The sequence below is a fragment of the Chelonoidis abingdonii genome, chromosome 22 (genome assembly GCF_003597395.2).
Source record: "Chelonoidis abingdonii isolate Lonesome George chromosome 22, CheloAbing_2.0, whole genome shotgun sequence".
NCBI lineage: Eukaryota > Metazoa > Chordata > Testudines > Testudinidae > Chelonoidis > Chelonoidis abingdonii.
In genome coordinates, this window is record NC_133790.1 from 3,886,495 (window position 1) to 3,912,170 (window position 25,676).

At 46.1% G+C, this 25,676-nt stretch overlaps 3 protein-coding genes across 7 annotated transcripts in view; 2 read left to right on the forward strand and 1 right to left on the reverse strand.

Moving 5' to 3' along the window:
• KCTD10 (potassium channel tetramerization domain containing 10) overlaps nucleotides 1–25,676 on the forward strand; it is a 399,500-nt gene that overhangs the window by 251,700 nt on the left and 122,124 nt on the right. The gene's annotated exons all lie outside the window — the stretch shown is intronic.
• The window catches only part of MMAB (metabolism of cobalamin associated B), a 181,486-nt gene that overhangs the window by 137,110 nt on the left and 18,700 nt on the right, over nucleotides 1–25,676 (forward strand). The gene's annotated exons all lie outside the window — the stretch shown is intronic.
• Nucleotides 9,807–25,676, reverse strand: part of MVK (mevalonate kinase) — a 26,647-nt gene continuing 10,777 nt past the window's right edge. The window contains exons 5-10 of the mRNA XM_032805446.2: nucleotides 25,079–25,182; nucleotides 23,489–23,534; nucleotides 21,067–21,157; nucleotides 19,659–19,775; nucleotides 13,810–13,963; nucleotides 9,807–12,633 (exon numbers count right to left, since the gene is read on the reverse strand). Coding sequence (XP_032661337.1) covers nucleotides 12,482–12,633; nucleotides 13,810–13,963; nucleotides 19,659–19,775; nucleotides 21,067–21,157; nucleotides 23,489–23,534; nucleotides 25,079–25,182 — 664 coding nt within the window. The 3' untranslated portion in view covers nucleotides 9,807–12,481. The remainder of the gene's footprint in view (nucleotides 12,634–13,809; nucleotides 13,964–19,658; nucleotides 19,776–21,066; nucleotides 21,158–23,488; nucleotides 23,535–25,078; nucleotides 25,183–25,676) is intronic.

Genomic DNA, 25,676 nt, shown 5'->3' on the forward strand with positions numbered 1-25,676 from the left:
AGCTCAGCTGGGCCAGCTTTCACTGACAGCTTTCCAGGCAACCCAGACAGCCCCACATGGAGAAAGGGCAGTGGGTGGCTTTTCAGCCACGCGGCAATTCGGGCTGAGTGGGAGAGGCTCAGTCTGTACTGGGAAGAGCCAGCGCTCACCCAGGCACAGAGCACGCTCTCACGGCCCTCCACCGTCCCTCTCAAGACAGTGGAAGGGAGCGTTTGTTTGGGGGGGGGGGGGGGAGAGGGAGGGGGGGGGGGGGGGGACACCCAGCACAGTGCCAGAGGGAAGAGATCAACTTCAAGCAGCCGCCCTCATCAGACTCCAACGGACCAAGCCTAGAGCCTGGCAGAGCTGGGTTCAGCTCAGGTGTTAAGGGCCAAGCCAGGATGTTTGGATCAAGAGGCCATTTTTGGACCACTGTGGCTGGAAAGGTAAATTGATTCTGCTAATTCACAATGGCCACGGCCACAGAGGGAGCTAGCACCTGAGGGGGAAGGGGAAAAGGAGGTGCTGGCACAAGGAAATACAACCACCCCATAGGAACGGATTCCTACCACCTCAGAGCACAGGGCAGGTGGAGTGAGTGCAAGGCAGCGCCAGGGGCTGCAGCTGAGTCTGGCTCAGAGCAGACACCATCCAGGGACTCTGCAGGGGAGAGAAAGGGGAATTCAGGCTTTAGTTCAGCCTGCGCAGACTGGTGAAGTCAGTGGCCTATTTCAGTTTAATTAGTGATGATTGCTCCCGGAACGCTCCTGTCCTCTCCTAGCAGCTGACATTGCCACAGGGCAATGCCACATTATCCTTCAGTGCCTCTCTCGTCCTGTGTCCCTCCACAGGACACCGCGCTGTGTCGCTGGCCAGGACAGGCACTTTCCCCATCCTCCAGGGAGAGACAGCCTCATGGAAGAGAGGACAAGGGGGAGGCGCTGTGCTGGATGGGACAGGCCCCAGCATGCTCCAGTCCTGAGCAGGGCAAAGGGGAGAAAGTTGCCTGCTTTTCACTGTGCAGGGGTCAGGGTGTCCTAGCTGTCCTCGGCTGATAGCCGCCCACTGGCCCGTGGGGAAACACGCCGGGCTCTCTCCTCGCTGTTTCTAGTAGACAGGTGTCCACAGCCCCAAAAGACACCAGCACTAGTTAGCTTTTACCCTTTTATTACTCGCCATTTGTATCACACTAGCACTTGGAGGCCCTAGAAGGCAGGCATTGCTTAGCCACAGACTAGCTCGATCGTTAACTGTCCAGGGCAGGAACTCGACGCTGCCAAGCAAAGGGAACGTTACCTCTGTGGCACAGGTGGGGAACCAAGGCCCATGGTCACACAGTGGGGCTGTGATAGGAGTCAGAAACTGAACGCAAAGCGCCCGAGTCTCATCTGCACCCCAGCAACAAGACTCTTCCTCCCTCCCGGGGCAGCTCTGTACTCACAGCGGGGGTGGGAAGATGCATACACCAGGCCTGCCATGCTGGCGCCTGTCAGCACCGCACAGATCAAACTAAGGGGCTCCGTCTCCCCGAGTGTTTTTCTTTTAGAACACATACAAGAAAAATGAATCCGAACTCTGGCAAGGTGAATCCCTCCCAGAGACACAACAAACCATGGCAGGTCACCAGTTACTCTACAGCCAGCACTGCACATTACACGGAGAAGGCCCTGGTCCTGCGTGGATGGAAAGGTTGAGAACTGAGAAACATTTGGGGGCAGTGGGGTGAGGGGGATCATTGCCAGTAAAATCTGGGTTACACCCATCTGTAACAACTGTCAGGAACTAACAGGCATCTCCTCTTCTTTCTATGCTATACAGCCCCAAGCAGGCCAGCTGGTCAGAGGAAGGGGGCTTTGAGTGAGAGTCCACAGCCCTCGTCCATGCTGCAGCCCAGCTCTGCCTGGGAGGCAGTAAGAGAAGCACAGTCACATGTAGGTTACTTCTAGTCGGCATGAGGATCAGAGAGAGAACAGGCTGTGGAAATGAACCCCCAATCCCCTTGCAGCCCCAGGCTTTGGCTGCAGGAAACTGACCTGATCTCACATTTTCTGCAGGCAAACTCACAGAGTCAAGTGCTAGAGAAGAAAGCAGGTGATCAGGTCCATCCAGGCTCTGCTCTGCTGCCCAGCGGAGGATTGTTCCTATGACTCCCAGAGCAGGGACTTTTTATCTGATATGCAGGCGTGGATGGATCAGATTTATGTTGGTAAATGTCAATTTCACCACAGACAGCCAAAAAATATCCCCAAAGTGCAAAAAATGCTGCTTGAGAACAAACCAGTGTTTGAGTTAAGGCTATTTACTTTGTCGACATCACATGTCAAAGCAGACAGTTTGTGTTTTAATGGTTATAAGGCTTTAACTTTTTGAATCTCAGCATCTACTGTCATTAGACAATTACTGTCTACCTCCCCATTCATTTCCCACCACTGCAAAATTTTAAATAAACTTTAAAAACCTGCTTAACAATAAACATCAAAATTAAAATCAATCAAAATTCTGCCAAGCCTACCTATGTGTCTGCATAGGCCCCTGCAAAGACCGGAGTGATGTATCTGCTAATGCTTTGTCCCATATCCCCCCGGAGAGCAGAGCCGATGCACAGTCCTGCCCCAGCACTACATGACTGAACAGAAATTAGAGCTAGAGAAGTATAGTATTTACTATGCAGGTAGAGCCTACAGAGAATCCTAGAAACATTGGACTGACCTCTACAGGTCTTCCTGTCCACCTTCCCCAGGCTCAGACAGGGCCAAGTAACCCAGCTGCATCCTGACAGGGTTTGTCCAACCTGTTCTTAAAAATCTCCACTGATGGCGATTCCACAACTGCCTGTCGCTGACTGCACTGATCAGACCTAGGTATTTCTGCCTGGAGGCCAGAAGGTGGCACAGCCCAGTTTAGGACAGGAAGTGAAGAAGCCTGCAACCAGCTGAAACACCAAGGGCATTGAGTGAGGCCATTCTGCTCCACAGCACACTGACCCTGTGATGCCAGATTACATAAAAATGTGGGTTTCACAGAATCATTTTTGAGAGCGGGGATGTCAGACTGTCGCCACAGAGTCCTCAGCTGACATGGGAAGAGATGAGCCAGTTTAGGGCCTGTGACGATGCAGTTCTGGCGGGACCCAACTGAGAGTGCCAAATCAGGACCAATTGCTCAAACAGGGCAGTCACAGCCCAAGGCTGGGGTTTTTCCACCTCTAAGGCAAACCAAACCAGCCAGACAAAAATGACTTCGGTTTCACCCCACTGGCCAACCACAAGTCACAAAGCAATTTCCTCACTCCAGTCTCCAGTATCACCACCAGTGCCTCGTCCTGGGATGAATGTTATGAAAACCAACACCCCAGTAAAAGAAAAAGTTCTCTCGATCCAAAAGGACCAAGCCCAAACCAGGTCAATATAACATTAAATCTTTCCCACAAATCACGCTGTTGCCAATCCTTAGAATCTAAAATCTAAAGTTTATTCATAAAAGGAAAAAGAGAGAGATGAGAGCTAGGATTGGTTAAATGGAATCAATTACATACAGTAATGGCAAAGTTCTTAGTTCAGCTTGAGCCATGATGGAGTAAACTGCAGGTTTAAATCAAGTCTCTGGAGAAACATCCTGCTGGGATGGATCATTCAGTCCTTGTTCAGAGCATCAGTTTGTAGCAAAGTCCCTCCAGAGGTAAGAAGCAGGATTGAAGACAAAATGGGGATAAGGCCTCGCCTTATAAGGCTTTTCCAGGTGTAAGGACACTTCTTTGTTCTTACTGTGGAAATTACAGCAAATGGCGTTGCAGTCACATGGGCCAGTTTTTGCACACCCTGCTGAGTCACAAAGCATATCTGCCTTCTCTCAATGGGTCAATTGTGTAGCTAATGGTCCTTAATGGGCCATCAAGCAGGCTAAGCTGACGACGACCAACTTGTCTGTGTTACCCAGAATGCAGCACAATTTAAAATACACACTAACAGCCAATATTCATAACTACAAAAATGATACAGACAGCATAATCATAACCAGTAACCCGTAACCTGGTCTTAGATACCTTATATGACCCCCTTTACATAAGATTTGGTGCCACTACAGGACCTTGGTTGCAACCCATGTTCTATATGGTCCCAGTTTATATCAATAACATCACAGGGCCCACTTACACCACCATTCAAACCAGCATGGCTTGTAGCCATGGGCAGCCCTGTCCCATCAGGGCATGGCAGGGGTGCAGAAGAGATGACAAATGGGGACCAGGGTTAGGGAATGCTGTACTACCTTCCACCCCCCAAGCTCAAAGACAGGCCTGGGCAGGCCAAACAGTTACTAGTTGTATCAGATTCAAGGAGAAGCCCCAGTGGTGTTTGAGACCCACGGCTCTATGGGCTGTATGCAGTGTGTGTGGGGGGGAGGTGTTGAAGCGCAGACAGGCTGTTAGCTGTAACGTGGCTTGCAAAAGGCAGAGCACCAGGGATGCCAGAAGCGGTGCCTACAAGCCTGAGCCAGTGCCCCACGAAAGCAGGGCCAGGACTCCTACTGATGGCCTTAAGCTTTGGATCAGGCCCCAGGAGTCTGCTTCACTTACATCCACCATCGTTGACCAGTGCTAGAGACAGGAACCTGGTCAGGAGTGGCTAATGCAGGGGAAATTCCCTGGCTGCTCACTCCTCCCGGCTTGCCTAAAGGCACTGGGACCTGCAGGAAGCCTAGGGGCAGCGCGCATTACTGCCAGCCTGGAACGGCACTGATCCCGGGGCAGAGAGCTCCAATGCCTGCAGCGCCTGTGGCTGGCCCAGGCACAAGGCTGGTTCCTACCCACTCAGGGAAGAGAGCGAGGGGAGGCAGAAGCGCTGTGAAGCCAAGAGGAGCAAGGAGCAGGAGAAAGGAGGGGAGGAAACAAATAATCTTCTGCCACTTCCCTGCAGCCTCTCAGCTGCAAAGCAGAGCGTGTCCAATACAAACAGCACTGCACTGGCTAGCAGCGGAGTCTCCGAAGTGAGAGCGCTAATTGAATTGAAGTGAAAAGGAGGACTTGGCTCCTGGAGCTGGGGGCACCCAGCCCCCCCTTTATCCACTCGTGAGAATTCCAAACTGGTTCTGGGGATGTTTGCTTTCTCAAGGGCTCTCTGTCCTGGGGCATGCACCAGCCAGACGACAACTGCAGGGTTTCTCCCCCCATCCCAGTTCCCCTCTCCCCACCCGCCTTTTATCTATGTGCTTTGACATTTTCTCTCTATCACTGACCCTTTTGTTATTCTCGCTGTTATCTCAAAATAATGTCACTGCCTCTTTAGAATCTATTCATCAGAGCAGAAAGAAGCCGCTGCTGACACTGATAAAAAAAAAAAAAAAAAAACCATCAGTGCCTTGCAGGGGAAGGAAAGCGCCCGCACAAACCACACCACTGCCGTTCACACAGGGGAGCCGAGCACTAATTAAATTCCTAGCAGGATTAGAGGCGCAGGACCGGCATGGAAGAGGCACCGCTTTATAATGGGGAAGGCAAACTGGGAACGCCAGCAAGAGACACCTGGGAGGTCCGGCTGGCACTTTCTTCTCAGACTAACGTGAAATCTTCAACTTCTTGTTAAGTATCAGCCGCCACACGCCTTGAAAGAGCTCCCCCCCAGGACCAGCAGCTTGGTGATTATGGAGCAAGGGAAATGCCCCCCCAGGAGAGTAACCTTTCGCTGATGCTGCAGAGGAGAGGAGAGTAAGCATGGAATACAGGACTGCACCCTGCACAACCAGGGAAGCATTCCGGCCTGGCCTCCAGCCCACACCCCTGTATGGCCTGAGATCCCTCTGGAACTTTGTCTGACCCGTCTCGTGAACAGGATGTGGAGGCAGGTTGCAGCAGGCAAGTAAGAGAATGTTCTCTTGAAAAGAAATGAGCCCGTCTTTAACCCCTGCCTGCAACTGCACTGCACTGGCAGGACTCTGGCTAGCAGCATGCATGAGGCAGCCGTCCAGATACAGGGCACGCGCTTTGGTAGCAGAAGACCCGGACTTTTGTCCCAGCTCTGCCCTTGACTCCCTGCCCAAATCATTTAGCCCATTGCAGCCAGAAGGAATCCTTCCATTAAGTGCAGTTGGCTTCAGATCAGGGCCTTTAGCTCTGCACCTCAGTTTCCCCCATCTCTGTAAGTGGGGGCTGACACAGCTTCCTCACTATAGTCGGGTTTGTGAAAATCTACTGCTGGAAGGCACCCCGTGAAGTGCTAAGGAAGACACATCGGGTCAAATCAAAGCTCCTCTCACAGCAGCAGTATTTGTGCTGTAAAAGCTTCCCTACTCAATTGAAAATCAAGACAGGCAGACAGCAGATTTGTTAGGAGCGAGAACAGAAGGCAGGTATTTTATTCCATGCGTGTCTTTAGCTACAAGGTCATCCCTTAAGGTTTCTGGCCAGCCAGCTCGATCTACCAGACATTTCATAACATTTTCCCTGCAGGCAGAATGATAGTGAACAATGATTTACAAAAGGGAGAATCTGAGATACAAAGTCTTTGCAGTCACTTTTTAAGAAGTCCCCCCTCCCTGAGGATTTGATGCATTTCGGCTGTCTTTGCCCACTCACTCCTCTCCCACAGCTGCATGGCATCACGTCATGAGCTCTGCATCCCTCCCATCGGCAAGACAGAGCATTAAAACAAAGAAGTTTCCTTAAGCAAGTGGGGAACTTTTAAGAAAGGTTTGACACAAAGTGTCTCATTTTATGCCGATATTAGATTGAAAAGCATCCTTTTGGCTAAAACAGTAAAAGTAGATTATACACATAGCCCTCGTCAGGAAATACAGGTACGGCTCAACACATTTGATCCACTTAGAGGAAAAAACCCTTGGTATAGTTAATATTAACTAAATCCCTGCAGAGTTTGGATGCAACACTGTCTTTAGGAGTCTCAGCCCTTTTTGCTAGAGCATTTTGCTAGTAAGAACTTATTTACATTACATTAGTGCCTGCAGTTCGAAACCAAGATCCAGGCCCCAGGGTGGGAGGCACTTTACAGACAGTACCCGCCCTGAAGATCCTATTTGCCCTGAAGATCCTACACAGATAAGAACAGCAGCAAGAGGAGAAACAGGAAGGTAAAGAGTCACACAGCAAGTCCCGTAGCAGTGGTAGCATTAGAACCCAGATCCCACAACCCAGCCTCCTCGTCACCAGACCACCGTGCATCCCCAGACAGACTCAGAACCAACAGCCAAGCCAAACACTACCCAAGCAAGGGGTGATTTGAAGGATTGTTACGTGATCTTTTCCTCTGCAACAGGAGTAGTTTAGACTCCAACCTTTCCTCCCAGCTCTGGCTATTAAGAGGCCAAGCAGGGATCGTTAGTCTTTTTGCAAAGCTACTAACATGAAAAATGAAGCTGAAGAAAAATTAGCCAAATTACCAGCCTAATCCTTCAGCAGAAATCGTTGCTCCATTACACATCTGTAAAATGAGCCTATAAAAAGAAAAAGACATGGCAAAAAAAAAAAAATAATATACACACACACACACACAAAGCGGTTGCTCTTTTGCTGGGGAGACTAGCTGCAAGGTAAGGCAGAGGAGATGGGGCAATGCGGGAAAGACACTCACAAAATACAATTTGCACTTCAAACGCTCTGTTAAACTGCAGAGGCGGCAGTTCAAATGCTGCCTCGTTCTGAACCTCTTACCTGTCCGCTTTACAAGAGTGAGCCAACGGCAGCAGGAACGTTTAAACAGGTGAGTATGACAGTTGTAAGCAGCGCTGGCAGAACAGAGATTCATGGAGGCAGAGCTGGCTTGTGGCTAGGGCAGAGGAGCAGGACTTCTGGGTTTGATGCCTGGCTCTTGCTAATCAGAGCCATAACCAATCACTTTATCCTCTCTCTGCCTCAGTTTACTCCTCTATGTAATTAGTAGGGTGTGTAATTAATTAATTGGGTGAGACCCACTGTAAATGTAACTGCAATTGAAAAGGTTATTTATCACCCTATTTGGACAGAACATTTGTGAAAAGTAAGCAGAAAACCGCCTCTGATGTCAAATCATGCTATTTGTTGTGGGTTCCCATTGATTAAACCGGGGGTGGGGGCGGGGGCGGGGGGGAGGGGAAGATAAATAAATAAGACAGCACTTGCGGCCAGTTTTTAAGTCCATGCTTACTTCTAATAAATTGGAACTGGCTCCAGCTGCTGACTTATGCAATTATGGCCTCGCTGTTGGCACAGATAACTCACTGCCTTGCTTCCGGGCAAGATTTACCCATCAAATCAAAACAGACTGAGAGGCATAAGCAAATTTGATCTCTTTGTTAACGGTTTCTAAGTGGACCTATCAGTGCTTGACGCCGATATGTTCTATGCCAAAGGTGCCTCCCAACCACTATCCAAGGGCCCGGCCTTGGAATACAGGCCAGATGGAAGCACAGGCGCCTGGTATTTCAGAAGAGTGGGTCTCCACTGCCCCCTTGTGGTCAGCAACAGAAAAGCATTGACGCAATTGATGGCTGTAAAGGGCTACTCTGACCCCTTTTAAAAACACTGAGGGGCTGTCTGCTCCCATCGTGAAGGCTAGAGCACAGCAGCCATTGTCAGAATTGATAATGCTGTAGTAAGCAATCAGCTCCTAGCCTTTGTGGTACTATAAAATAACTCTAGAAATTCTTCCATCATTCCTGGACCATTTTCCTTTCCTTAAAGAGAAGGGACCAAAGAGCCGGATACTGGATCAAAGTCAATCCATTTAGAAGACAGTTCCCTATTTGGCCACCTCAGGTGATGGTTTCCATCGCTACCTCACACAAACAGGCAGCAGCCGCTCTCAGGGAGGAGAATGTGGCTCCTGGGTGAGGTATTTGCCCTTGCAAATGCTAATTCTGTAGCACAAACCTGCACTCTGCTAACATACAAGCACAGTTCAAGTCACTTACCCCTCATGGCTGTAGCCAATCAGGTCCTTTGTCACTTGAACATCTTAATCTCACAAACCAACAATCACATGCAACACAAGCCCAGTTAAAGACAGGCTGAAAACTGTCTGACTGAGATGCCAAAGGTCAAATGGATTCCTCCCAAGCAAGAGGGCTCTGTTTTGTCCAGAAACAAGTCCACAGCTCGAGTTGTTGTGCTAGGGTAACGAAGAGCTAGAGGATGAAATGGAGGTGTCACACTCACTGCTCACATTTATTTAGTGAGGGAAAGGAGAGGGGAACTGAATGGTTGAGAAGAATAGTAACAGGAATTAGAGGCTTCCCATCTAGGCTGCTGCTTTGAATATCTAGCCTGGGTTACCATTGATTGAAGGTTACCGTCTGATGGCTCTTTGGTGGCTAATATGGAGTCATGAGTTTCATGGTCTCAGCTAAGATAATTGCATCAAAAAAGACAGACTCCTCAACTGGCACTCAGGGAAAGTAAAGATGGGCTCATGCCAAGAGGTGAGCCTTTCCAGGCGTAGTGTGGACCTCTAGCGCTGTGACTGCTCAGTGGCTGGAGAGATGACCATCGGCTCCAGCACTAGAGTCACATAAAAGAAAATAAAAATTGGAACACACACACATAGGAGCTGGGGGAGGGCGGAGGGAAGACTCACAGAAGAGTAAGAATTAGGAGGAAGCAGCCAGCTGCCCTCTGCCTCTCAAGCCCTGGATTAGCTGCCAGCGAGACAAGTTTTAATGCAGAGACAGTTATGGGGGTGTGCACCGGCGCAAGGGGATGGTGGAAAAAGAACTGAATTCAAGGGTTTTTTGTTGTTTTTTTTAAAAAACAAACACTTAAAAAGAAATTGTATGATCAAATCATTTCTGCCTAGATGCAAGATGGCTCTATACCTCCATGAGCACACAAAAGGCAACAGAGGTACACTTGGAAAGATTAGATTTTATTGGTCAAAGTCAATAAACGTCAGGTTAAATAAACGTCAGTTTCACCGTATACACACAAATTGACAAAAAAATTCTCTTGATAATTATCAAAATTTACAGATGGCAAAGAAAGAAAAGTGCTACTTGAGAACTTACAAGTTTAATTTAAAGGATATTTACTTTGTATATTTTGACACATGATGCTGACAATTTGTGTTTTAACAGTTAGAGAGCTTTAACTTTTTGAATCTCACCGTCTATTATAACCATTTACGTGACCCCCCTGCCTAAATTTCCTGCAACTGTGAAAATAAAATTAAAAAAAGATAAGTCTAAAAAATGCTTAACCCCTGCGCCCCCCAAAACCATCAATGTTAGGTGTCAAAATTATCAAAAAGTGAAAAATGTAATTCTGCCAAGCCTAACAATAGGACAGGTCATATACCCTGGTTCTAGGAGAACAGAGATTTTCTTGGGGTGGAGATACATTGTTTGATTACATATTAGGACATTCAGCAATGCTGTTATACACAAAAAGATGTCCCAGAAGTCTAAGGGATTGTCTACATGTGTCTGATGAAGTGGGTATTCACCCACGAAAGCTTATGCTCCAATACGTGTTAGTCTATAAGGAGCCACAGGACTCTGTTGGTTTTTACAGATCCAGACCAACACGGCTACCCCCTTATACTGTCTACATAGGGACATTTATTAGTCTCCATCTGCATAATTATGCCATTGTAGTTATACCATTATGGATCCCCATGTGGAGGTGTATCTGGAATATTTTGCCAGTACGTTTTCCCATGTAGACGGGCCGTAAAACAAGTTAGTGGGTCCATCCAGCTCATACTGCATTGAAGAAACAGTCTGTCTTGTGAAACAGCATCTGTAACCCTTGAAAAAAAGCAAGAAAACCCACAATAGGAGATACTAAAGGCAGCACTGTTTGCACTGCAGATCAATTTGTGAAGTTCCACCCCTCCCTCCCCCTAGGCATTGGCAGCTCTTTAACCCACTGTGCTATAACAGTTGTTACTTGCCCTACCCACACAGCTGGGCTGCTGGGAATGCTTAGCCAGGGCACTAAGGGAAAGGAGCTTTTTCAAGGTTGCCAATTCTCAGTGCTGAATTACAGTTGTGAGTGGCATCTACAGGGCCCTTATCTAGCCAGGGCTCAATATAGAAGCAGTGGGAGGAGGGAAAGCATGGTGCTAATTCTAGTATGCAGGCTGCAATCTACATTTAACACATTCAGCTGTCAACTTGTTGATTAAGACACGATTTACATAAGAGAGGTGTCTGGTTTGGAAGCTGAGGGGTGAAGGACAACAGCCCATTCCAAAACTGGAGGCTAACAAAACAAGTAATGGAAGAGATACTGACTCTGCACTGGAGAAGCAGATCACCTGACTAGAGGGAGCATCAATTAAGAAACTGCAAAAATATTTTGGAAATTGATTTACTTTCATAGATCATAGATTATTAAGGTTGGAAGGGACCTCAAGAGATCATCTAGTCCAACCCCCTGCTCAAAGCGGGACCAATCCCCAAGTGACTCCCTCAAAGGATTGAACTCACAACCCTGGGTTTAGTAGGCCAATGCTCAAACCACTTATGGGTCAAGCTCCTCTGGCAACCCACTCTGCTGAGTGGCATTAAGGAAGGATGACTAGTAACAGATATCATCCATTGACATAACCTTTGCCTGGGAATGTAGAAGGAATGTGTCCTTAACATTCGCATTTGTGACCAAAGATAAGACTGTTTAAAAAACAAAACCTCAGTAGATTTGTTACAATCCCTATGAACAGAAATACTAACATGAAATTAAAATAAAGGAAGAATGCCTTTGGCTTTAAACATCTTCCTGCAGATTCTGTGGCGTTACTAGCATGAGAACCAGACCGCGAGACTACAAACAGCAAGCCTGCTCAGACACAACAGCCTAGACAGAGAAGGAATATACTAAAGGAAACTAAAAAATGGGGTAAAGTGTATTAGAATTTCATTTTCTTCTGCTTTAATTATCTGAGATTCAATTAGTGACACAGGTAAGTGTCATTTATTTATTTATATTTTAATCTCAGCGGTGCCTCTAACACGATTAGTAGAAATACAGGAGCAGTCTCATGCTTTGCATTCTGTGGTGCCTTTCACCAGAAACCTCTCACGGTACTCTCTGCACACGAACTACTCCAGCCTCACATTGGTCTCGGGAGGCAGGCGAAGGCGAAGCGAAGAGGATACCCCACTATGCATCGAAGGGAGGCAAAACACAATTAATTACTCAGGCCGGAATTTGGCCAGGACACCAGGGTTAACACACCCTTCCCTCTTGTGCCCACCGTTAACATTGTAGTGTTTACTAAAGACAGCTTCAAGGTTGAGGAACAGAGCCACACTCACAGCTGGGTAGGTGAGAGCAATAATTCCACTGTCTTCAGTGGAGCTGCCCCATTAGATACGCCAGGTCTGAATTTGGTTCAGTCTCTCAGATCATGATGACACTTTCACAGCCATGGAAAAGGGGGCAAAATATTTTAGACTGGCAACGAAAGCTGAACTCTGAAGTGTGTTTGGCATCATGGGTGGCCACTCTTGTGAAGAGTTAAGAAGCTCTGAACTTGCAGGGGCAGAAAGGCAGGGTACAGTCAGAGTCCATGTTATCTTAAACCGGATTAAAGATATGCAGAACTTCTGCTTTCAAAGATGACAGCGAATGAAGACATATTCCCGGCGCCCCAATACTGGTCTCCCAACATTCAAATCCACAGGCACTGAGATCTTGTCTGGCTGCTTCCACCATCAACGGGTCTGTGTCTGCCAAGAAGGAGGTTACACCAGCCAGTTAAGTTCAGCGTGGTTACTGCTGGGAGATGGACATGCTTAGCTGCATGTTTAATATGGGCTAAATGGTATCACCATGAAAAGGAAATAAACGTGCTAAGTTTGGGGTGAGGGCATAAAGGGGTACATCTTATCTGTTCCTTCTTACATTAATGAGCAGCCAATTTACCATTAGGTTTGACTTAAGTTTTCACTGGCAGGACACATTAATGGACTCTTTAGAATCCAGTAGTTTCTAGCATGCCAAGCATCTCAGGGTCCCACTACGATGGAGTGGTATTCTAGAGGTGCAGAGATGTGTCATTTTCAGTTTATACATACATCCTTTTTGCTCTTTAAATAGGACATTCCTATGTAAAATTAATAAGCAAACCAGTGCAAGAGTGTCCACCTACATATTCTACCACAGTGTTTTTCAACCTTCTTTCATTTGCAGACCCAAAAAATATTGAAAGGAGATGTGGACCCCTTTGGGAGTCTTGGTGTCTGTGGATCCGCGGACCACAGATTGAAAACCATTATTCTACCATGTTCATGACCATGATAGATTTTACACAGTTATTACTATACATCATACAGATCTTTCTGCTCCAAGAAAAGAACCCCACCAAGTCTTAAAAATACAGGGTCTATGTAACAGCTGAGCAGTTCTCATACCAGCTTGTAGAGGGCAGAAGTACACACACGGTTCATGGACGACCACCAGTATATTGCACCGCTAGCCTATCCCTCACCCAACGCACACAGGCAAAAGAGCCCAACAAACCTATTTCCCACACATTTAAGATGCAGTGACATGTTTTTAGGCTATGGTACTCAAGTATTAATATTGGCACTTCAGCAGCACAGACACTGCACAGTGATAGTAAAGGCCTCGCTCTGTTAGCCATCTAAGCGGAGCTCCCACCAGCCTCAGTAAAGTGAAAATGACTCAACCAGTTTCAGAAGCTCAGCTGGAGAAATGTAAAACAGTTCTATGAATAGCAAAAAACAAAATTAGGTTTTAATTTTTTTTTTAATCGGTTTAAACAATTTAGGTGCTGACAAGGCTTTTTTTTTTTTAAATTACAACAGTGCCCTTTATGTCTCTATGGCAACATAAAAGGAAGACAGAGTTAACTGATTAGCAGTAAATTAAGGATTTCTGACCTGGTCTTAGCAAAGTGATTGCACAGCCACCTCCTCCAGCACCAGTCAGCTTACTGTGCAGCCCGTGTGTGGCGGTCACTCGGCAAACATTGTCCAGCGAGGAATGGCCAACTCCAATCACATTTAAGTGATGCTGGTTTATATCAAAGAGCTCCTTAAAACAAAGCAAAGACAACAAGACCACATGGATCGCAGCTCCTGCCTGGGGTGGGGGGCATGGCACCCACGGCGGAAGTGACAAATTCGTCACTTCCAGTATCAGCCACACGGGGGGGGGAGGGGGGGACAGGTAGGGGGCACGGTGCCTCCCCAAACAGCCAGGCATGGCCCTGCCCACACTCCACCCACCCTTCCAGGGCCCCGCTTCAGCAGCACTGCTGGTCTCCAGGGTGCTGGGGCCACACAACCTGCCTTCCTGGGGCGGAGGAGGCTGCAGTTGCGGTGCCGTGCTCTCTCCCTCCCAGCACACTCTCCCTTGGGTGGAATGGGTGGGGTTGGGGATGCCCCCCAAAGAGCAGTCGCCCTGATTTGCTGGCCTCCCAAGGACAGCTCTGGATCTCAATCCACCAGAACAGGTCTCTTCCTCAGTGATAGAGAGTGCTATTCCAAGGCGCCTTCAAGCAGAGCTGTACTCTGGCTCAGCTATCCATTAGGATGTCACTGACAGGCTGCCACATCTTACTGCAACAGGAAGCTGGGCAGCATGCTGCTGCTCAGGAACAGGCAAATGCTGAACAACGAGAGCGAGCCCACTAGCAACCTCAGGCTTCTAGTCTAGCTCGCAACTACTGCACAGACACAGATATCAGTTCATTTTATAATATCTTAAAAAAAAAAAAAAAAAAAAAGAGAGAGAGAGACAGACAGATGTCACAGGAAGCAGAGGGCCAAGAGAGCTGCTATTCACTGCAGGCACTGAACTCCAACTCTCAGTAGTCTTGGCCTGCTTCCTCTCTCTTCTGCTATGCATGCACTGAACAGGACACCATAGAAATCCTTCCCTAGCTGTGGAATAGGAATCGTGCTAGGATTGCTCCCATTCCTGGCCAATTCTGCAATCCATCCAGCTCCAGTGATAGAAAGTGGAACCGCTAAGGCAGTGATAATCAACATTCAAATATCCCTTGTTTGTATCATACAGCACTTCTCTCCCCACTGCAAGGCAGAGATTCCGGACGCAGACCCAGGGGCCTTCCTCCAGCATGAGGCAGGTACTCTAGGTATTTGTTGGCCAACCCAAGTCAGGATCTTAAATGTTTCCTGCAGTCCTCCATTCTGAGACCATCTATGGCTATGGAAGTACAAAGCAAGCCTTTTCCCAAAGCTGAGATGATTTCTACAGCATTCACAAGCCCAGCTAATGCAAGCAGTCAGAACCCTGAGGCTTTTCTCTCATGCAGGCCTGCAGCGGGCCAGGATATTGCAATAGCTACAGGACTACTCACGACCAAATCCTGCTGTTACTACAGTTAGTTGTTTGTGGCAAGGAGGCATGAATGGCCCAGGAGATCGATAACAGGATACAGACCCTTTCACCTCTGGTGAGCAGTTCAAATACAGCCCCTGGCAATCTGGATCCAAAGTCATCACAATTAAATAACTGCTCAGCATCCTTTAATACACAAGTTGGAGAGACTAAGTCCAGTCCCAGCATGCAGGTATCCAATACCACAAAACAATGCATGAATGGCAGCTTCAGAGAGGCCAAGGACTGAAAGGGCCATGGTGACTGAACAACTGCATTTCCCCCGGAGATGAGCAGTCTCACAGATTAGCTAGACACATTGGCTGGAGAGTGTTGATGGGGGAAGCCTGCACTGCTCACAATGCGCTTGCCTTGTAGACACAGAATGTTACAGTACAGGGCTGAACTGGCAGCTAGCACAGAACTTAAACACACGCACACAGAAATTTAAAGATTATAAAAATAAAGTGAGGGGTTTTTTTGTTTAAGAAAATGGAAGCTCAGAATTAAAGGAGTTAATTGGAAAAGAGCAGCTGGCTGAAATGCTGCCGTATGCAAGGCACAGACCATTATCAGCAGAGCACTGAAAAATAGGGTAATGAGACACGAGTGGATGAGAGAAGAAATTTCTTAAAGCAGCACCAGAAGCCCACACACAGGATATTAAGTGCACATGAATGGGCTCAATTATAATTAACAGGTCAGGTCAATAGGTAGCAACTGAGCAGCCTGAGCCAGATCAACATTCCCAGACCCAGTTAAGCTCAACCCACCCATCACCTCCTATTGCTGATTCTAGCCAGTCACACTAGCCATTCTGGCTCTGAACTGGATCCATCTGCCACTTGAGACCACCACAAATGGAATGATTTGTATTACAACTGTACGCAGAAGCCCCCACCAAGATCAGGCCCCACTGTACTAGATGCTGTATGAAACACACATATAGGAAGAGACGGACCTTGCCCAGAAGACCTACAGTCTGAACAGACAGACAAATGGGGGCGGGGAGAGAAAGAGGAATTATCATCATTCCCATGTTACAGATGGGGAACGAAGGAACAGAGAGGTTAAGTGACCTGTCCATGGTCACACGATGGGTCTGTGGCAGAGTTAAGAACTGAACCCAGAATTCCCTTAACCACAAGATTTTCCTTCCTCTCAAAACACATCACAACAGGTAGTGTTGGAAGTAAGAGTTTGCTAGCCACAAAATCCTGAAGCCTTAAGGTTTTACACAGAGCGGGGCCATGATACAGTGACAGAACGTAGCAGAGGGGAGTAGCTCGCAGCCACTGGCTATGTTAAATAGGCAGCCAATTGAATAGCCAGCAGGCCAAGCACACTATATTATTTCAGATATTTGCTCTTTTCCATACCCAGGGCCATGATGAGCTCTGCAGTGCCGCCACCTGACTTCTGAGGAGCACATGCTGTAGGCAGTGGTGTGCCTTTGGATGATGCTTTGACTGCACAGAGCTACAGGACAGCATGGAAGGTGTCAATCATCGTGGCTACCTATCCAGTCCCCATGGGTCTCCTGTAAACACCATACGGGTATTACATGATGCAAAAAAATACCACCACCACCACCCCCCACACACCAATTTGCAACATACTTTAGATAAATGAGGGAAGATGGATTAGCCAGCAGTGTTTAGCATGTACACATTGCAGGCTCTGCACACTGGATTGGACAGACCTCCATCCAGGGGCCTCTTTATATGCCTGAGTGCAGGGCACAATGCGGTCTGTGATGATCCAAGACATCTGTCATATTCCAATCCAAGATCTGCCAGGAGTCAGATGACAGCTTCTGACACAGTAGACTAGTTCAATGCCTCAAGTACAAAGACTTCCAGAACTGCACAATTCAGCTACAGCAGCAATCAAAAATATAGGTATGTATGTATGCAGCATATAATCGACCATGCCTCTGCGGGCTCTTCAGACACAAGACAAACAGAAACCAACTTACTGCAGCATTCCTCCTCCTTGTAGTTTAAACAGGACCTCTCCAGCATCTTTCATCTGGGAATCTCAAAGCACTCTTCACACTAAACCTCACAATCCTTCTTTCATGAAGGACTGAGATGAAGTGAATTGTCTCAGGTCACAATGCAACTCAGTGGCAAGCCCAGGAACAGAAGAGTTCAGACTCAGTCTCCTTATCTAACCATTAGGTAGCACTCCACTATGTTACACAGAACACAGCTTTCATAAAAATCATTCTACCATGTTGGTGCAGTGGTAAAAGCAAAATCCTAATTTTGCTACAGGCCCTTGGGAACTGGACTGAGACCGACCAAACTCATCTCACATAGGACACCCTGGACACAGGGTTTGACTGCACACAGCCCTCCCAGAAGATCTCTCTTTCCTAAGGAATGTACTCTACGAGACTATACAGCGCTGTACACGGCTCTGAACGGAGAGTGGCAACGTAGCACAAAAGAGCCTTGGCATGAAAATATGAGGGAGAAAATTTCAACCATTATGCTCTGAATAAGCACTGTGCAAACCCTGCCATTTTGACTGCAGAACAGTGTGGCATAACTTTGCATCAAGAAAGGTATATCTCCTAAAACTGGAAGGGACCTTGAAAAGTCATCAAGTCCAGCCCCCTGCCTTCATTAGCAGGACCAAGTACTGATTTTTGCCCCAGATCCCTAAGTGGCCCCTTCAAGGATTGAACTCACAACTCTGGGTTTAGCAGGCCAATGTTCAAACCACTAAGCTATCCCTCCCCCCTTGGACCTCACAGCATTTACAGCCACTGACAATGGAAGTCTCAAAGCACCTCTGCGGGAGAGAGTGTCTTAGCCCCATTTTATAGATGGAGAACTGATGTTGAGACAGAAAGCTTAAGTGACCTGCTCAAATTCAAATAGGATTCATGTGGCAGAGAACCCAGGAGTCCCGAATGCCAGTCCTGTGCTTTAGCACAAAGCTTCCACTCATTCTCCATGGCCCTCAGCGCTCTTTCTGGCCCAGACTTGGAGCTTGTCACAACTGTCACTGCCTTTGTTGTTCCTCAGTCATCCGCCAGGCTCACTTCCTGAGACCATCTCTATCTGGCCTTGCAATATCCCCATATCCTTCTCTCTATCTTCCCCAGACACTCATCTCCACCTGTTCACAACTGTTCCATCCACGGCAGCAAGAGACACAAATTGCTTCTTGTTCCGCCGGAGCCTCCAGCCTTCACAACCAGATACAGCAAGAGACAACACAAATAAGGGGGATGGAAACAAAAGCTACCCTTTCAAACCTCTCCTGGTGAAAACGGATTATGAACTCACCTTGGGTAGAGCATCTGCATTCCCGCCAGTGACGGCGACTCCATATTGTAACCAAGGGGGAAAGCATGGTTACTTGTGGATGCGTTTGCGGGGGGGGGGGGGGGGGGAGGAAGAGAGAGAAGAACGGGACACCTTGCTATCTATTAACACCTTTAGCAATGGAAGAAGCAGCAGCCAGCTGTTCTTAAAGCAGGTCACTGCAATTTATGGCCTTGTTGCTTGAATTCTGTCCTATCAACACCTCTATTTCTGAGCACCCTAAGCGTTCAGCATTTAGCACGAGACCTCCCTTCCCTCACTCCCACACCAGATGTGGGTTCATCCACCTGGCCATAATGAAACATGTCCCAACAGATGCAACTGGTGAATTAAGTTTTACCAACACTAACTAATAATTACTTCATTATAAATCAGAACATTGAGGACAGTGCCCCATACATTTGCGTGTGTTTGGGGGGGGGGGGGGGGAATCTTTAATTTGAAAGAATCGTTTCCACAACAGCCTCCCCGTGCTCTGAATGGAGCCAAAATGAACACAGATCTTATTCATTTCATGCATCAATGTCAAAATTGTTCTGGGCACAACAATTGCTATCTGCTCTCCTGAGCCTGGAGACAGGACAAGCACAAAGCGGGGGCTGGTTTCTAACCAGTCTATCACAAACAGCGGCTGCTGAGTTTTGTGCTTCTGTATTGGCTTTGTCAGTAATGAGAATGGTGGTTTTATAAAGAGCTACTTTCAATTCAAAGGGCTACTGGCCATCAAATCACAAACCATTCTAAGGGAGGGGACATTCTGATCCTGAACTAACTTAGTGTCCCTTCAACTAAGGGAAATGAAATTTATGGCTCTGAAAGAATAATAGAAGCAAATAAGTGTTATATACAGGAGGTAGCAACAGTACCTTAACTACTTCAGACATAGGGAGTGCATTAATGATAGCACATACAAGTTATGGTTCACTCTGAACAGAACATTTCCTGCTATCGAAATCTCTCCCAACCCTAAATGATCTTTAAATGACTTTTTGATGTGCGACTATAACAATGTCTAAAAATACAGGCGAGAGAGTGTCCCTTACCTCTAGCACAGGGTAATACTCCTGTGATGGACTCACAGCCATTGCTTCCAGAACACTTTCACACTCATGAGAAATTGCATCTATCGAGGCAAGCACTGGGTTCATTATAGCAGGAAACTGTGACAAGAAGAAAATGGGAGACATGAAGACAGCTCTGTGGTGTTCCGTGGCTTCATTGAGATTGTGCTGTAGTTGGGCCAAGCCCTCTGAGGCTGGACAATTCATGTGCAATAAAGGACGTAAAGCAGAAGCTGGTCACATTTGGGGTGTCAGAGGAAATGGAGAGAAACAGGGTTAGGTTTGGCCTTTCAGGGTTGCAAACTCTTGTGATTTTGTTGAGAGACTGATGATGTTTAGCATTTTTCTTAAAGCCCCAAGCTCCTGGAGTTAGGGATTTTTTTTAAACGAAAACAGATTCTCACCAAAAAGAAGTTTCTAGCCCTCTGGTTGCAGAGATAAGCCTGGAAACAAAACTCGAAGGTTCCAAAATTCAGAAAGCAAAATTACAAAAGAAAAAAAATAGATTTTTTTAAAATCTCATGATGTTTAACAAGACTCTCTTGATTCTTTGGCGCCAAATATGGTATTTGAATGCTTGGGATTCACCAAGCTGCTTGTCACTGCAACAACAGGAAGAGTCATGGCCACATCCTTATTTTAGTTAAAAAAGGGAAGTCCTGACACAGAGTTTGGAGTAATACTTGCTCAACATGGGGAATGATGAGAAATAAATCCTTTATATCAGAATTGCATAATAGCTGAGAGTCCACACCACTGAGCACAGAAAGCCAGATATAGGGACAATTCCTGGAGGAGTCCTGTTAAGAGGACTTGGCTGGAGTGACATAGAAACTCCACAGTTAGTGTCAGATCCAACGCATCACATTAGTGCGGATATTTTGACCTACTCCTTCTCTTGGGGTGAACCCTTTCTCCTCCCGAGTTACATTCCCTCCCCCTGCTCATGCAGCAGCAATGCCAGAAGGAATATAGTAATACCACTAAACAGGTTCCAAGAAATCCATGTGAATGCAGCAATGCACACCCTGCTACCCCCTGGAAGGGATCCTGGGATTACTCCTAAGTGCAGGTCAACTCTCCCCACCCTCAACAATCAATGTACTGCCTTGCTACCACTGGTTTAGCCCAGTGGTTCTCAAACTTTTGTACTGGTGACCCCTTTCAAATAGCAAGCCTCTGAGTGCGACCCCCACTTGTCAATTAAAAACACTTTATACATATTTAACACCATTATAAATACTGGATGCAAAGCAGGGTTTGGGGTGGAGGCTGACAGCTCACGACCCCTAGGTAATAACCTCACAACCCCCAGTTTGAGAACCCCTGGGTTAGCCCCATTAATAGATGTGCTTCCATGTCACTGTCATCTACCAAAAAGATGCTGGACCTTAAGAATCTTGTCTTTGACGCTTGCCACAAGGATCTTGGTGCTCCGAGAGACTTTTGTGTTGGTCAATAAGATCCTTAGAGTCGGCACTCTGAAAACAAAACAAAGATTCTGAAATTCATTCTCCTCTTGATAACTGGGCAAGATCCAAGTTTTATTCCACATCCATCAACAAATTTACTCCCCCATTCATGCCATGGTCAAACAACCTTAATGCACGTAACAACTGCATGTACAGGCGGAGCCCCATGTATTCTGCTATTCCACAGTGTCATAAACAGATAGCTAAGGGTTAATGTCTATTTCACCTGCAAAGGGGTAACCAAACACCTGACCAGAGGACCAATCAGGAAACCGGATTTTTCAAAGCTCAGGGAGGGAATTTTTGGGTGTGTCTCTTTGTCTCTCTATTGCTCTCGGCTCTGAGAATGAACTGTCTCTCTCTAAGCTTTCTAATCTTCTGTTTCCAAGTGTAAGTACAAAGGTAGAAGACAATAGGATTTTATATTGTTTTTGTATTTACATGTGTGTAGTTTGCTGGAATGTTTAAATTGTATTTCTTTTTGAATAAGGTTTGTTTATTCATTTTTTCTTTTAAGCAATTGACCCGTATTGTCAACCTGATAAAGAGACTATGTTTATGTGTTTTTCTTTCTTTTTAAGACCCTGTTTGAGTTTCTCTGGTAGGCAAAGGGGAAGGGAAATTCTCTTTGTGTTAGATTTATGGAGGGTGAATCTGTGCAGCCCTCAGGGGAAGAAGGGGGGGGGGGGAGGTGAATTGTCCTCTCTGTTTTGAAAGTCAGGAGTTAACTACAGTATCGTCCAGGATAACCAGGGAGGGGGAGCCAGGGATGAGGTAAAGAGGAGACAAGGGGAGGAGGTTGTTTTCCCTTTGGTGTGAGACTCGGGGCCTCTGAGTCTTGGGGGTCCCCCAGAGAAGGTTTTGGGAGACCAGAGGGAGCCAAGCCCTGGTATCCTTGGCTGGTGGTACTGATATCAGATCTAAGCTAGTAATTAAGCTTAGAGGGTTCATGCTAGCTTCTCATTTTATGAACGCTAAGGTTCAAATTTGAGTAGGAAGCTACGACACACAGCCACAAACTTTGTTACATAATTAGGCTCTAGAATCTCCACTTTTTAAAAAAATGAAGTGCCTACCTCTTGTGATCATGAAAATAAACTTGAAAATGTGAGGCTAGCATAAACTGATGCAGTGGCATCTTCCTGTGTTTGCCACAGACTGAAACAACAGCTCTGAGAGGTGTGAACAGCCATTTTGATTTGTCTGCTCTGAAGCCTAATGGTGTCCGTTTTGTTGTCAACATGGTTAACTATTTCACTGATGATCATTTTAGCAGAATGAAAGTTAATTTGCATCTCACCATTTGTCCCTTTCCCCCACAGAAATACAAAGGCTACTGTACAGATTTAAAATATTAAAAAAAATGTACAATCAGTAAAACCCTCCATTTTTAAAATGTATCTGAAGCTGATGCCAGGTTTTCACCACAGTGCTCTAGACTCCTGTTTACATCCATCTCACCTACAGACTGCTCTAACCTAGTCCAGAATGAAGGCGAGCAGAGAATCAAGGAGCCATAACACGAGAACTTCCCCTCTCTGCTGCATCAAGAACATCTCAGTCACAGGAGACAGTCTGGCTGTTGGACTATCATCCCTCTAGAACAGGCTGGTTATTTTAAACCATAATCTAACAACATACTTAAGCATGAGAAGTCTTGTTAACTTCAGTAAGGGTGCGTTCAAGTGCTTTGCTGGGTTGGGGCTCAGCGCTCTCAGTTACACATACATTGATACAACTGTGCTGGTTCTGCAAATATGACAAACCTGCTTACTGAGATCCACGTTTTTCAGCTAAAATCTCTTTCCTTCGAAACACCATTTGTGAGACCAGCCAGCCGGAGACATTAACTGCTAACAGCCATTTCATGCACTGTGAAAAATTTTAATGGCATTGGATTATAGTTCATTGGTTGGAGATATAGAGAGCATTCTGAACCAGGGTTTGTTCTCTCTTTTCAGGACTTTGCAGCTTGGTTTTTATATGGTGCTAAAATTCAATAAGCAAGAAATTGTGGTTCTGTTTTATTTTTTTTAAATGTCATTTGCTGCCAGGAGCTGACCTGATCCTGCTGCCTATAAGGCCATGAAATTAATATTGATCTTTGGCCTTGTAATCTAACTTCAGACAATGACCAGATATTTCATTGGCCTCATTCTTTCCCAACCCAAGACAACAAAATTGGTTTTCAAGATATTAAAGCTATCTGAGAGGTCCACTGGAGGATTCTGGCTGCAAGATTCCTACTCACACCGTTCAGCATTATTTTGTTACTCTCATACCTTCAGACCATAAAACTTGACAGATATGTTGTGTGTGTGTATATAATTTTAATATTACCTCTTTAATGATGTGAATTTTCCTGATTGAAATCGGAGCACTCCACCTAAAGTAAAATACATACATAGTCAAAGTATGCAACACATCTGAAAATAATGTGTTTAATAAAGTATATAGGGTCTTTCATCTGTAGAAACTAACCTACAGAATGAGAAGTTAATTGCAAGAAGTACAGGCAAAACAATGGGCCAGATCCTCAGACGGTGTGAACAGGCAGAACTCCATTTACTTCAGTGGGAGATCTGGCCCAAATATGAGTAACTTGGTGCCTTCACCCTTTGCTTTCCTGTACTGGAGGGCCACAGAAAATAAAGAGATTTTCAAATGGAGAGAGTTAGGTTAGAATCAAGTCTTCATTGGTCTAAAATAACAAAGTAAGAATCAAATGAAGACTTCTGGGGTAGATGTAAACACATTAAACACCAGATTCAGCGCAGAGTGTGAATATTTGTGAAGAATAACTGTTAGTAACCCAATAGAACCCCATCAGTCAGCAAGCTTGCTACTTCAGTCTCCACTTCCCAATGTTTTGATAAAGTAGCTGTGATAAAGTCTTATTAAAAAGATTAATAAAAAAACACTCCCACACAGAGCATCACAGAACACTAGCATATAATTAAGACTAAGGTACAGGCGACCAAGTACGTACATTTTCCAAAGCATTATCCTGCAGCGAGATTTTTTTTTTTAAAATTTATGTTTATTTGCTTCATAATTTGTAAATTCCACTTATTTCCATGAGGGCTTCTCTTCCAAAGTATTCATGTGAATGAGGGAGATTCATATAGCGAGTCAGACATTAGTGAATTAAGCCTCTCAACACCCCGGGAGGCATTACTTCCATTTTACAGATAGGGAAACTGAGTCACACACTAAAATGATTTCAAGGTCAAAGCCAGAATCAGAACTTGGGGAGTTTCTGGTTCCTTCCTCCCCTCATCCCCAATCAGTCCAACAGACCATTCTCTCTTCCTCTTGAGGAGGCAAAAGTATTACTAACATTGCTACTCTATGAGGGGTTTATTCTGGAGTAACTTTCCTCTTCAGTTCGTTTAAATCTTTCGCCTTTTACTAAAGATTACCTTCACTCTTTGCCATCAATAAGCAGTGAGTCTCTACTACAGCAGGCTGGCAACAACACAGAGGAAAACTACAGAACAGGATTTGGTACCAAGATAGTGTAGGGAAGAGGCTTTATTCGTGCTCTTCCATTTCTATTCCAGTGTCTGCCACGAGGCCAGAGACTGTGCTTACACAGTCAGTCAGTCTGCAGGGTGGATTTTGGATGCATTTTTATATATTCAGAACTCCCTGCATAAAGGGCTGTGAGCTATTTGAGATGCACACTGAAAGACCACTTAGTTTCACTACAGTCTGCAAGGCCCCTTGGATTCTTCGCTGAATTTTTATTTAGGAATTGTATCCAGAGCAAATCCCACCCAATCTCCCTGCACCAGCTATGCAGCAGTGCCCAAAGGGGACTGGAAGAGCCATCATTCCTAACGCCCGAGTGCTGGCCTCTTCTACTCAGAGAGAAAGCATCAGTATTCAGAGCCAAAGAGGAATGGATTGAGACTGAAAAATACATACCCCAAGTCGCTACAGAGTTATCCACACCAGAAGGCTTGCCATGGATGACCTGCTCTCCCCGAAAGGCCCATCTGTTAATTAAATCCATCTCCTCCTCAGACCACCTGAAAGGCAAAAAAATAGTTTCAAATGACTACAATCAGGCAACATGCCACAGGAACCAAGGAGTCCACTAGCCAGAAAGAGCAGCAGGAATCACATGAGCAGACTGAAGTGCAGCATATCACTTCAAGGGGACACCTGGTGGGGCAGAGTAAATGAATCCTAGTCCCACATTAATTAACAGGATGAATTAGTGCTCAGCCCAGTAAAAGCAGCACTTGGCAGAAAAGGAGCACTGCCATTCCAGGCACCTACCACCTTTGTATCTAAGCCACATACTTATGTGCATCTGCTTCTAACAATCACAAGATGGAATCAGTATGAACACAGCAACCGCTACTGAGGCCTGGTCTACACTACGCGTTTAAATCGATTTAAAGAGAGTTAAATCGATTTAACGCTGTACCCGTCCACACTACAACGCCCTTTATATCGATATAAAGGGCTCTTTAAATCGATTTCTGTACTCCTCCCCGACGAGAGGAGTAGCGCTAAA